General features: G+C 37.5%; 1 protein-coding gene across 1 annotated transcript in view; it reads right to left on the bottom strand.

Annotated features, from left to right (window-relative positions):
* Nucleotides 1–542: 542 nt before the first annotated feature.
* The window catches only part of LOC103534673 (RP1 axonemal microtubule associated), a 131,883-nt gene continuing 119,714 nt past the window's right edge, over nt 543–12,711 (bottom strand). The window contains exons 38-44 of the mRNA XM_030444690.1: nt 10,068–10,222; nt 9,895–9,970; nt 7,699–7,777; nt 7,219–7,504; nt 5,739–5,817; nt 2,843–2,918; nt 543–597 (exon numbers count right to left, since the gene is read on the bottom strand). Of these exons, the coding sequence (XP_030300550.1) occupies nt 543–597; nt 2,843–2,918; nt 5,739–5,817; nt 7,219–7,504; nt 7,699–7,777; nt 9,895–9,970; nt 10,068–10,222 (806 nt within the window). The remainder of the gene's footprint in view (nt 598–2,842; nt 2,919–5,738; nt 5,818–7,218; nt 7,505–7,698; nt 7,778–9,894; nt 9,971–10,067; nt 10,223–12,711) is intronic.

Raw genomic sequence — 12,711 nt, 5'->3', positions numbered from 1 at the left:
AAAAGGAAGTGATATATGGCAAGGGGGAAGAGTTTTGCGGTTTGTCTGGAAGATGATTAATAAAATCTAAATTTTAATAAACATTGACATTGAAACAGATTTATAAAATCAATAAATATCGACAGATTTGACCAAAGAGCTAAATTTAACTTACTCAGAAATTATTAATGAAACAAAAATGTTTGACTGTGTTACTACAGATGCCTCCCATTATGAATGCTCAGATCAAGTCCACAGAGATATGCTACAGATTTATATTTCTATTTCCTTTATGAATCTCAGATCAAGTCCACAGAGCCGTGCTTCAGATTTATATTTCTATTTTCTGAATTTCAGTCATGCAAAGTTTTGGAGCATCTCTAATAGGATTGGAATGCAGTGTGCACATTAGACATGTTTAATTTACTGTGATGTTTTTAATGCATTGTTTTGACATTCCTTCAGAGTAATTACAATACTTCCAAAATTGTGAAATACAAGTAAATCAAATCAGCTTGAATTTGGAGAAGCAACACTCTCAGAATGAATCAAAAATCAAGCAGCTATGGATAGAGTTGCACTACCGTGGAGCCATCACTTTCATCCTCAGCAAGCCACCTTGAGGAATAAAAAAGAAACCTGTCAGAGATACAGCACATATAAAGCTTAATAAGTAGACAAATCATGAGAACCTGCTTCTGCACCTTTGGATTTCTGTGAGTTTTTACATTGTTTTATAAGAAAGCAGTAACTAACCTGAAGAAAAGAGTTATATTTATTATTATTTATTTATTTAGTATCTATATATGCATAACTTAAAAGTGTAATTAACTTTATAGCTACGTCAATGAAATGCATTCATTTTATTTGTTGGTCATATAGGTGATAAGTAGATTGTTTTACTGAGTGGCATCAAATCAGGATAATTTCGAGTAAGGAAACTTTTTTTGTGACAGGAAATTATTGTCCAGTGAATTCCATTCCAGGAACTGTTTCTTTCTATCTCCTTGCTGGCTCACAAAATACTGAGTTATATGGTGGCCCTGATCCCTGTTCCCTAAGAGCCTGAGGAGGTTTTACTGCTGACTATATGAGAGACAGGCCCACCTCCAAAGCTCAGGCAGATTGATGCTAACTGGAACTTTGGAGGCAATGATACTGATTTCCAAAGAGAGATAAAAAGCTTCCAACATTTTTGCAAGGCTTATGACAGACTACCTGATGTGATGTCTACTAAGGAGCTCATATGGGAGGTATTACCAGCCAGTATAGTGTTCATCTATCTTAGATCTGAAGCTGGGAAATATGGCTGAAGCTAAACAGTTCCAGGCTGAAACACAACAGATCTTGGCAGATAAAATTGATCATGGAAGTTCCCGAGCCAAGAAATGGGTGACATGTAAGCTAGACAACAGGCATCTAGATTAGTTTGTAACGGATGCCCACATCCTTTCAGGTTTCCCAGAAACTAAGACCTTTTAGAGGCAACAGTTTGATCAGTGGAGTCTTTTCTTTGAGAGAGAATGAACCCATTCCCCATTTATGCAGTGAGCTATGAGATGAGAAGCTCCATGTCTGAGCTGGACCAGGGACATGAACTGACAGCTTTCTGCATCCGGAGTGCCCCATAGCTTCTGGGTCACTGAGTACACTGGGGTGGACCTCCAAATCTCTCCTACAGAAATTCTTCAATATTGAGTGAGTAGGTATAAAATAAGGAAAGGACACAACTCTTACCCAGCAAGGTCCCTGTCAAATGTCCTAGACAGCAGCCTTCAGAGCCAGTCTGTGACAGTCACTCCCCCCACATGAATGATGTGATTCAAGTTCTTGTTCCAAAAGGGTCTCTTACATACCTTTATATTTTTACCATAAGACTTCATACAAAAATGGGGGGAAAAAATCACGGGAAAAATGTTTGTTCCATGAACTATCAAGTTCACAGAAATACTTCAGAAAAGGATAAAATTAAATATTCTTGACTACCATTTCTGTTTTCAGACCACTAGGCAACATCCCTCTTTCTAGATATACAGAACTTGTAAGTTTATACTTTGGAAGACATGAATGTGTTTCTGTTGTTTACTCTGAAGTGCTTTAAGCTGTAAAATGTGTACTGTAGTTGATCAGTCATTCCAAAGATAATTTTCAATTTAATTTCCAATTTCTGAAGATGGATTTCTTCAGTTTGATGCAGACTTAAGTGGATCTTCTTTTTGTACACTAGAAGGCCTTTATCCTAGCACCTCTTTACCTAAATAATGACTAAATTTAGATCATTACTCTCTTACATTACATTGTAAAAAGGTTTTTTTTATCTTTAGCCCATTTGCCAATCTTAGACCATACTAAGCAGATGTTGAAACAGAAGGATTTTAATATTGCTTTTGCACAATAAAGTAAAACTACTGTTATTCCAAATTTGTATATATCCTACCATCCTCCTACCATTCTATATTTTTGATGCCTTTCCCTGTTTGCATACCCATGATTTGCTTTCTAGATCCACATATGCACTACTACTTGTGTGAATGTTCACCAGATAGCTTCTAGCTCTTGGAAATGATCTCTTGGCAATGATCTCTTGGCAAAGGCACTAAGCTGTGTTTCTCTCCTACAGTCACCCAGTTTTAATAACCTGGAAAAAATACATAGTGTTATCCTCTAAGCATTCTTCTGACAAATTATTTTCAATTCAACCAAAAGGTTCCAAAATTACTAGGGATGGACAAGTAGGAACACAGCATGGTTCAAAAATTCTTATTGTTTTAGGAAACCATAACTGGAAGACTAAAAAGACTACTACTTATTCTATTAAAAAAACCTCAGCACCTACAGAGTGATGATGAGCTGATCTACTGACCTGTTACAGTTGAAGCAATACTCTGAATTCCTAGATGCATCCATGATTTCTACTTTTTCCAGAAACCAGCCACTTGCTGTGAAAGGAAAAAAGAGCAAATTTAATATAACTAAAACACAAATAAAGCATAATAAAGGTTTCTGATTTCATTTCTAAACCCTGAAAGTAGTTTACTACTTTCAAGTGTATTCAATGTCAACAATAAAGCTGAAGGGTTATAATTCAGATTACACCAATTTTACAGAAAAGCTCTTTGAAGCTTCTGGCATAAAATAAAAAGGAATATTTTTATAATATATTAATATTTTTTTTTCATATGAACAGAACAGGCAGTAAGACAAATGAAACAAGGTGCATGGTAATACTGAATACATTCTTGAAATCCCATTTTCCCCTTCTCGGAACTCTGAAAGACAACCCACTGGGCTTTGATTTTCAGTGTCCACCAAAAAGTAAAGAGATAGACTTTATCAATACATATAATTTCTCTAATGATAACCCAAGCCTTTAAGCAACAGGAAACCAGGAATTGTATTACTAATTTCCAGTTAAAATATTTATATTTCTAGAAGGCAAGTGGTGAATCTGAATACTGCTCATATCTGTATTCCTTTAACAGTGGTGATTCAGAATAGCATTTCCATTTAGGCCAGCACCCATATCTGCTTTATCATTCAGAATGTATTTAATATCTGCTATAATCTCCTGTTTTGGTGTGTGAAAAACACCTTCATACTGTCCTGTGGAATTTTATTTCACAGAATATTAATATATGAATTTTTTTAAAATAAAACTATTATAGAAACACAGTGTTTGTGATCGCATCTTTAGTTGTGTTTGCCAATGCAAATACTTAATGACAACATTTAAAAATTAATTAGGATCATACTGCTGAATGCCTTTTGGTATTATTTTCATGTCCTAGAGATGAAATACTATAGTCCAACATATTATTTTGGTTTTCAAATATTTGGACAAAATTCTAAGTAGGCTAAACCCAATGAAAATATTTATAAGTAGGATAAAAATATGATAGGAAGTTATTTGCAGATTGTAGCAATTTAGATAAAACATAAAGGCATAGTATTGTTTATCACTTTTTATGGACATTTTAAAAAAAAATTAGCTAGCATAAGTAGGCCATAAGGATGTCTACATTTTTCATCTTCAGTTTGCAAGAGTCATTCATTGATATTTTGAGGTACTTTTGGAACTCCCTTAATGAAATCTTATGAATGGTTTAATATATCATAAAGCCTACATGGGATATATGACCTTTCATGAAATCTCTGTAATTCAGAGTCAAGATTGTTAGCAGTAGAAATTTACAGTCTCTCAGATTTACACAGCACTTCACAATTGAATACAAAGGCATGTTTGCTCTCTTGAAAAGTTTAAAATCTAATCTTTTATATTTATTGATGAAAATCCAACAGACCCCCCTGACATCTCCAGGTATGGTGAAATCTAGAGGCAGCTAGGAAAGATTAGCAAACAGATGGAACGTTTCAAAGAGGTGTAACATTTGAGGATGCTTGTGACAATTGCAGTTGATGTGACAACAGACACTTGGAGATAATTTCAGAGAAAAATTGAGAGGAAGGTAGTCATGGATGTAAGATGAATCAATACACACCAGCTGTGATATGAAGGCACTAGTAACAGCTACACAATGTTGATCAGGCCACAGAGAGGAAAAATAACCTTGCTGTTAATAGTCTGGGGTGCAGGAAATACAAGTTCAACCTGCATTTCCCCTGCAGCCTTCTGTGAAACAATCAGAGGGCTAAAAGTCTGCAGGTGAAGAGTTCCCTTCCCAGATTAGTTCTACATTGTACTGTGTGTGTGCACAGCAGCTGACATGAATGAGGTGAAAGTCAGCAGGAGGACTGTATTTATCACAGGTATTTCAACAGGTTTGGTAATTCTCTTTTGAGTTTTCAGTACCATAATTTCAATACCACATGAACGGCATGACTGAGTAGTTAGAAAAAATCAAAACCTTTTCAACTTTTGCTTAAATAGGAGCTATTTTCATAATTTTTCTTGGTTCATCCTGGATATGATAATCTTTGACACTTTAGAGTGTCTCATGCAGATAGATAGACCATATAGATAAATTAGGTTTTGTTAAACCTATGCATATTTCTTTCAGGTATGTTAAGCAAAATTCACCTGACTAAAATATTTCAATACAATCAGACCTTTTTGACTGAAGCTGTAAATTGCCTACAAATTCTGTTTATATATTTGTATATCTCTGGGTTTACTTAGGACCACTCAATGTAAGCTTAAAGTATCATGTGCCCCAGGCTCCTATCTTACTTGTTTGTAAAACTCAGGGTTTAGACATTACACATAATACATTGTACATAGAAATCTTGTCATGTATGGACATACACTGTAACCACATCCTAACTTAACAAAGGTCAAGACCTGAGGCACACAAGTGTTCTCATAGTTCAGCTTTCACAAGAAAAAAAGTTGTATATGTGTCAGAGGGAGCCTTTGCCTCAAACTTGTCTCAAACTTGTCCAGCCATTTCCTAGATAGTGCTCAAAGCATGAAAAGTTTAGCCTGCAGTTTGAAAATTCAGTCATATGTTATTTAAGGCATTTAATAGGAGTTTCGGCGGAGCAATGTTTGAAGGATAAAACTTTCCAAAAGGTTTATGCTAACTAGATCTGTTAGAAAAAAAGGTAAAGCAAGGTAAAGCAAAAGGAAATATGATAGAGAGGGGGTTCTATGCAAGTGCAGTCAAACTGACCTCGTTTGTATACAGATGTATATTAGCTAACTGTAGCAGTATCATGACATCCGAAATCTTTCCAAATGTCAGGCAGATATTTAAGCAGAAGGGTTTTACAAGGTTATTGAATGCATGCAGTATACTTACCAAATCCTTTTCCATCATGACCAATTTCAATTGAATGCAGGCTTCCTAGTTTTTTTGTCTGAATCTTGAATGTATCAACCTTTAATATTAAAATGCAGTTATTAAAAATAATTTATTAGTGTCCGCAGACACGCACATTTCTTTGGGTCAATTCTGAGAGTAATCCAAATGTAATAATATCAACTCAAAAGAGATGTCTGACACCTGATGTGGTTTATGTTTCTTAGGGAAGACCTGTGGTATAGAATAATAGCTTTCAGTTTAAACATGGAAGATCCACTTTTCAACATAAAATTAGACAATTCTTACCTGTTTTCTGATTCTCACTTACTAGGAACATATTTTTGCTCTCCTATGAATTCTGAACTGATACAGACTTCTAAAATGTTTTCAGTATATGACACATAAATATGCATTCAAGAGCATAACAGATAAAGGCTTTTACTACATGTAACATGATCTCTCTCTAGCACAATATATTTTGATTTAATATATTACCTAGTTTCATTTCACAACTTTTTTTTTTAATGAGATTTTTTTTCCAAACATTTGATCTCACTGGCTACCCACTGACTTAGCTGGATTGAAAAAAGGATTTCTGTGTACCTACTCTTCTTTTTGAAAGTTCAACAGCACCTCCTGTTTGTTACTAGGTAAAAAGAAGTACCACTCAAGACATTTTCTTGCTTGCTCCTGGTGCCTACAGGTATCTAGATTTATTAACCTCCTCACTATGGAAGGCAATACATGAGTTAAGATCTTTTAGAAGATCTTGACAGATATCTTGGCTAAGAAACTTTGGACCAACTGCAAGTAGAAAGATTCTAAGTACTGCTGGAGATAATGAAGTAGATCTCATAAGGAAGATGTTTAAACCAGAGTTTTAATTATTTAGTCATTACCTTTCAAAAACCCACAGGAGAAAGATATGAAAATTGTATTTATTTCTTGCTACATAAGGGTAGCCATCATTATACTCCATTGCACAGGTGGTGACCAAATGGAGTAATTTCTTTGCCAGAGTAATATGTTTATTAAAGTAGGAGAACATTCTGCTAAGGTACCAGCACATCATGCAGAGAATCAGCGTTCTTATGCAAATATCTGTATCCGAACTAGGTGTCACTGAACAGCCTAAACCATGATGGATATCAGAATCAAGTTGGTGTGCATCGTTCTATTTCTTCTAAATACAGGCTTGCACATCCAGTCAGGCTTATACATCCGCTTACATGGCAAAGTAAAACGAGGGCATGTTAGAGGCTGATGTATCCTCATGCCCAATATTCAAAGTTTTGCAACAGCAAGAAATGTGGCACATGTGTGCTCATGCACGGGCCATGCATGTTGTGTGTTTCAGATCAAAGAAATGCATAATCAGGAAGATGAATGGATGCAAAATTATTATATTTTTTTGACTAACAGAAAGAAGAGAAACAATGTCAGAAAAGGACACATCCTGTAAAATCGCCATACTCACTTTCCCTCTTTCAAAGGGGTTTCGGTGCTCCAGTGACTGAGAGAGCTGAATTACTTCTGATTTGTCATAATTCCCAAATAAAGTAATATGCACATTGGCGTCAGTCCCTGCACCCCTTTTGTCACCTGTGTATACTTTAATAGTATACTCCGTCAGATTTCTTATTTGACTTCCTTCTTCATGTAAGTTGTTATCTGTGTCATTCTTTTCTTTGTCCTCTCTAATAACGTAAGATACCAGGATTTCTCTCTGTATTTCTGGCTTATTTGCATCCACAGAAAATGCTCTGAAAAACAAAACCATGTATGTTTTCATGCTAACTAGATAATACATTAAATAAAAAAAAAATCCTGTGAGTTCATGTGGGACATTTAAAAAAGGAGTTATTTTTTCAAATTTTAATTCAATGCTGTCTCAATGTTTTCAACTATTATACTACAAAATGACTAAAACACTACCAGCTTTATATAAAATACTTACTCATTCACTTCAAATACATAGATAGGATGCTCCCTTACAGCTTCTTTCAAATGCAGTTTTTTAATGTCCAGTTTGCAGTCTACAAAGAAGGAAATAAAATATGAAAATGTTGCACTGCATATCAAGGTATTATGTTAAGTCTGTTGTTAACACAATGATGCCATTCCTACTACATCAAAACATTTACGGATGTTTTGAATTCCAGCAATTATCTTAAAATTCTGGAATCATCATAATAGTCCTTATTTTTTTCCTGTTTGAAAACTCAACTTAGAAATTTGGGAGTAAAGATTTGCTTTGTCTTAGTGAAACCAAGGAGTGTTGTCCTCACTGTCCTTGGACAGGCATGAAGCAAAGGTTCAGCATGACTCAGGCAAGCACATTTGAAGAGGAAGAGCAGAAATACATATCTGTTATTTTCTCCTCAAGAAACTGATTAACAAGAGGCTTGGAGCTTCATTCTACATGCAGCACAGAGAATCTCATGAGATGGCAGGTATGAAGGAAGTTCAGCAACTCACCCTCTGCTGTCTGAGAAAGATTTCCTTACATTTCCTTCTGAATTTTCTGTTGGGGCCTCCAGCTACATGCTGTCTGTAACACTGGCCTGAACCTCTTGCCACTACTAAGTCATGAATACTATTAATTTTCCCTTCCTGTTTGTCCCTTCAGCCCTGTTAGCAAACAACATCCCAATGTCTTCTACTATTGCCCAAGTCCCTTTAATTATATCTGGAGGATTGTGAGTTAACAGGCTTAGACTCCTGTGGAGGAATCCAGGATATTGTGTTGCCCTCAGGTCCTGCACAAACAGTTCATGGAGAGAGTCAGAAGCTTCAGGAAGGGATTTTGGACCAACTGATCTTAAAAGATGCTCAGGTACTAGAAGAAACATAAATACATTAGAGCAATACTCTGCCTGGGCTGATCAGTCCTGCAAGATCTGGTTATATACACTAAAGAGCTTTTGTGTTTGGAGATATTAGTCTTAGTCTGAACTAATCTCAGTTCAAACAAGTCAGGATACAATAATATGGACACCCTTACACATCTAAGTACCACTTTTGCAAGAAATGTATTCTATATCTGATAAAATCCTTTCTTCTTAACAGACACATAGCCAACAAGAAGTCCCTCCGTTGTGAACCACGTTTTCAAACCTGACTGAAAAAATCTTGCCTGTCATGCTCCCTTTGGCAAGGTGCAATTGCCATACTCAGTGATTCTGTCAGTCAGACAAATGGCTGTGGTTAATGTGCAAACTGAAGCTCTGAGAGACAAAAGCAGTGTGCTATATGCCTTGCTCCCCAACAGCAGCATGGCAGGGCTGTTCCCCTCCTTCCCTTCTCCTCTAGAGTCATGCAGCTCCATGCCATGCTCCCTCAAGCTCTTAGGGGCCAAGGTTGACCATGCTGTGGCACAGGATGTGCTGGCTTGGCTGCCCATATGGCTTTGGCTTCTATAAACATTTTACAGATTTGGTTGAAAATGCATGGTGATGCCTAGAAGGAGGAGCCCGCAGATGGGTAAAAAAAAAAAAAAGACAGAGATAAAGGGCAGACATATAATCCTTATTTTCCTAGAAAAACTCTGAAAATGTTCAACTGCAGCAGTTTTCACTTATATAGTAAATGTCATTAAAGGACTTCAAAAAGTTTACAATTAGTTCCCTGCATATTCCCTAGTAGCATGATAGGCATCCTACAGATGAGGAGAAGATATGCTAAAGTTACAATGTTTTTAATAAAATTTAATGACAAAACTCCCGATTGCCTATGGGAATACAAAATTAGCAGAAAACAGAACAAGTATAGACAAAAGTAAAGTAATCAAAGCACAGAAGGGCAATTAAACAGTACCAGTTTCCTGTGTGAATTATAATTATCATACTAGATCACTTATTAATAGATCATGTATTAATTGCAGAATATTATTAGTCATCTACATTTTTTAATTTTCTTTCTTGTATGGAAAGGAATAGTTTACTTTCCTGATACAATAATGATATAGCCTTTAGATCCAATGATTTTAATGTGTTAAAATGTAGGATTTTGCTTTATAAAATATTGCCTTTTAGAAAAAATAACCTATGTAATTAATCAGGGTTTAACTCTGGCAGGAATTTCATTGCCTTTACCAGGAGGCTGGCTGTGTGATTCACATCACTGATTTTAGAGAGCAGGAGAAATACTTTACCTGTTTTACTGCTGATCAAAAGAACAACTTTGTCCAGTTCTCCCAATTCAACAGCATCCATGATAACTAGGAATGACTGAAACAAAATTATGCAGTATTACAATGCTAAATTATATTACTTATTCATATAGGAAGATTTGAAAATAATTTATAAAAAGTAAAAGGAAGAGTACCTCATTGTCCTCTCCCTGCTGGACATTCTGCAATGACCAGAGAAGGGATCTGTCCCCCGTGTCACCATGAGTACCATATATACATGCAGTCATATGCAATAAATTTCTCTCACTCAAAATATTTCTAGAAAATACTGTTAGATGATAGGTAACCACTGCAATATGAAGCAGAAAGAGAAGTGGTTAAGACTGTGCCACAACCTTGTGCAGCTATTTGACAATATAACAATATGCAGTTAGATGTAATTAAAAATTCAAACACTTGCAAATTATAGTATAGCTCGACTATAAACACTAGTGATGCTGACAACTTTACTTTAAATTAGAGAAAAGAATTCCTGCGCCTTAAGCTTTTTGTAGTAGTAACACACTATAGAAAAATTACTGCAGTCAGTTGCCTTTTTAATGGGAAATGCTTAATAGATAAAATCCTATTAAGCCTCAGACTCATCAATCACTTCTGGGTTCTTAACCAAGACTAACGTTAGCCAGGGAGACAAGTCCATCAGACTTTATCATGTAAAAAGTACAGAGAGAAGCTCCTGGTGTGTGATGCAGAGCAGCTAAATACCTGCTTTGAACTTGATATGATGGACACATCCACTAACTATAGAGGAAGCTCAAGAAGAAAAGTCTATCTCAGCAGAAGTCATCACCCTAGAATTTGTGCTCATTTTGATATATGCAATGATTATCATTATTTAATTGAATGCAAGATGACAACACCTAAACACCTTTAAAATTAAATGCATACACAGAGCATCGGTTTATACTAAATTACATTTTACTCACAAAACCAAGAAAGTGACAGTTCTGAATATTTACCCCTTTCAATCATCTACCTATCATTTCCTTTTTATTTTCCTTTTTTATTTTTATTCCTGCAGGCACTCTAGTAGAAGGGGACAAATCCTGACCTTGCAGAAAATTTCCACAGAATGTGGCTCAGAGCTTAGATTGGTCAGACACTTACCCCATACAGGACTGCATGTATAATGAGACTACCTGCACCCTTTGGAAGTCAAGAAGATGAAGTCCAGGTAAAGCAGATAACGAGCTTTGTTATCAATTTTCAGCTATAACAATAATCTAAAATACTGAATTCAGTGCAAGAACCAGCTCTATTCTAAAGGCCTTGCTTAGTTCCCTGGATTCAGCAGCAGGAGAAAGAGAATAGGCCCTTGTTGCATGCCTACTGCGGTTGACCAGGTGCATGGAAGGAAATCCACAGTGCCCAAAAGGTGTTCATATCTTAAGCTTTACATATGAAGATAAAGCTTAGTAAGAGCTTAAGTAGTAGAGAATACACATGGGTTTAAAATGGAAATAAAAAATTGATGCTGCATAAGGAACAACAAACCATGGTATGGTGAGATCACTAAATCGTTCAGGTTGGAAAAGACCTGTAAGATAATCCAGTCCAACCTTTAAATGTACCACGTAAGAGAAAAGATCAAATACAAGAATTGTACGGAATATGGTGGGTGTTGGTGCCCACTGTAACACCCACTGAGGTGGACCAGACAGGACCTAAGAATGACCCCAGTGCAGGCAGTGCACTGTCGTGTCCTGCAGTATTTAGATCATAGAATCATAGAATTGGCTGGGTTGGAAGGGACCTCAGAGATCATTGAGTCCAACCCTTGAACCACCGTTGCGGTTACCAGACCATGGCACTGAGTGCCACATCCAGTCTCTTTTTAAATACCTCCAGGGATGGAGAATCCACTACTTCCCTCAGCAGCCCATTCCAATGTCTGATCACCCTCTCCGTAAAGAAATTCTTTCTAATGTCCAACCTAAACCTCCCCTGGCACAACTTGAGACCATGCCCTCTTGTCTTGCTGAGAGCTGCCTGGGAAAAGAGACCAACCCCCCCCGGCTACAACCTCCTTTCAGAGAGTTGTAGAGAGTGATGAGGTCTCCTCTGAGCCTCCTCTTCTCCAGACTGAACAGCCCCAGCTCCCTCAGTCTCACCTCATAGGACTTTTGCTCGAGTCCCTTCACCCGCCTAGTTGCCCTCCTTTGGACCCTCTCCAGCACCTCAATCTCCTTCCTGAACTGAGGGGCCCAGAACTGGACACAGTACTCGAGGTGTGGCCTCACCAGCGCTGAGTACAGGGGCAGAATCACTTCCCTGGACCTGCTGGCCACACTATTCCTGATACAGGCCAGGATGCCATTGGCCTTCTTGGCTACCTGGGCACACTGCTGGCTCATGTTCAGCTTCCTGTCAAACCAGACTCCCAGGTTCCTTTCTGCCTGGCTGCTCTCCAGCCACTCTGTCCCCAGTCTGTAGCGCTGCATGGGGTTGTTGCGGCCAAAGTGCAGGACCCGGCACTTGGCCATGTTGAACCTCATCCCGTTGGAATCAGCCCAACTCTCCAGTCTGTCCAAGTCCCTCTGCAGAGCCCTCCTGCCTTCCAGCTGATTGACACTCCCCCCAACTTAGTGTCGTCTGTCAATTTGCTGATAATGGACTCAATCCCCTCATCTAAATCATCTATAAAGATATTAAACAGAACTGGGCCCAACACTGATCCCTGGGGGACACCACTAGTGACCGGCCGCCAACTGGATGCAGCACTGTTCACCACCACTCTCTGGGCCCGGCCCAGAGCTGTCAACAGGCTCAGATGCAGCA

This window comes from Calypte anna, chromosome 2 (assembly GCF_003957555.1).
Source record: "Calypte anna isolate BGI_N300 chromosome 2, bCalAnn1_v1.p, whole genome shotgun sequence".
Classification (NCBI taxonomy): domain Eukaryota; kingdom Metazoa; phylum Chordata; class Aves; order Apodiformes; family Trochilidae; genus Calypte; species Calypte anna.
Note: the sequence above shows the minus strand (reverse complement) of the source record. Positions and strands in the feature narration are given on the sequence as shown.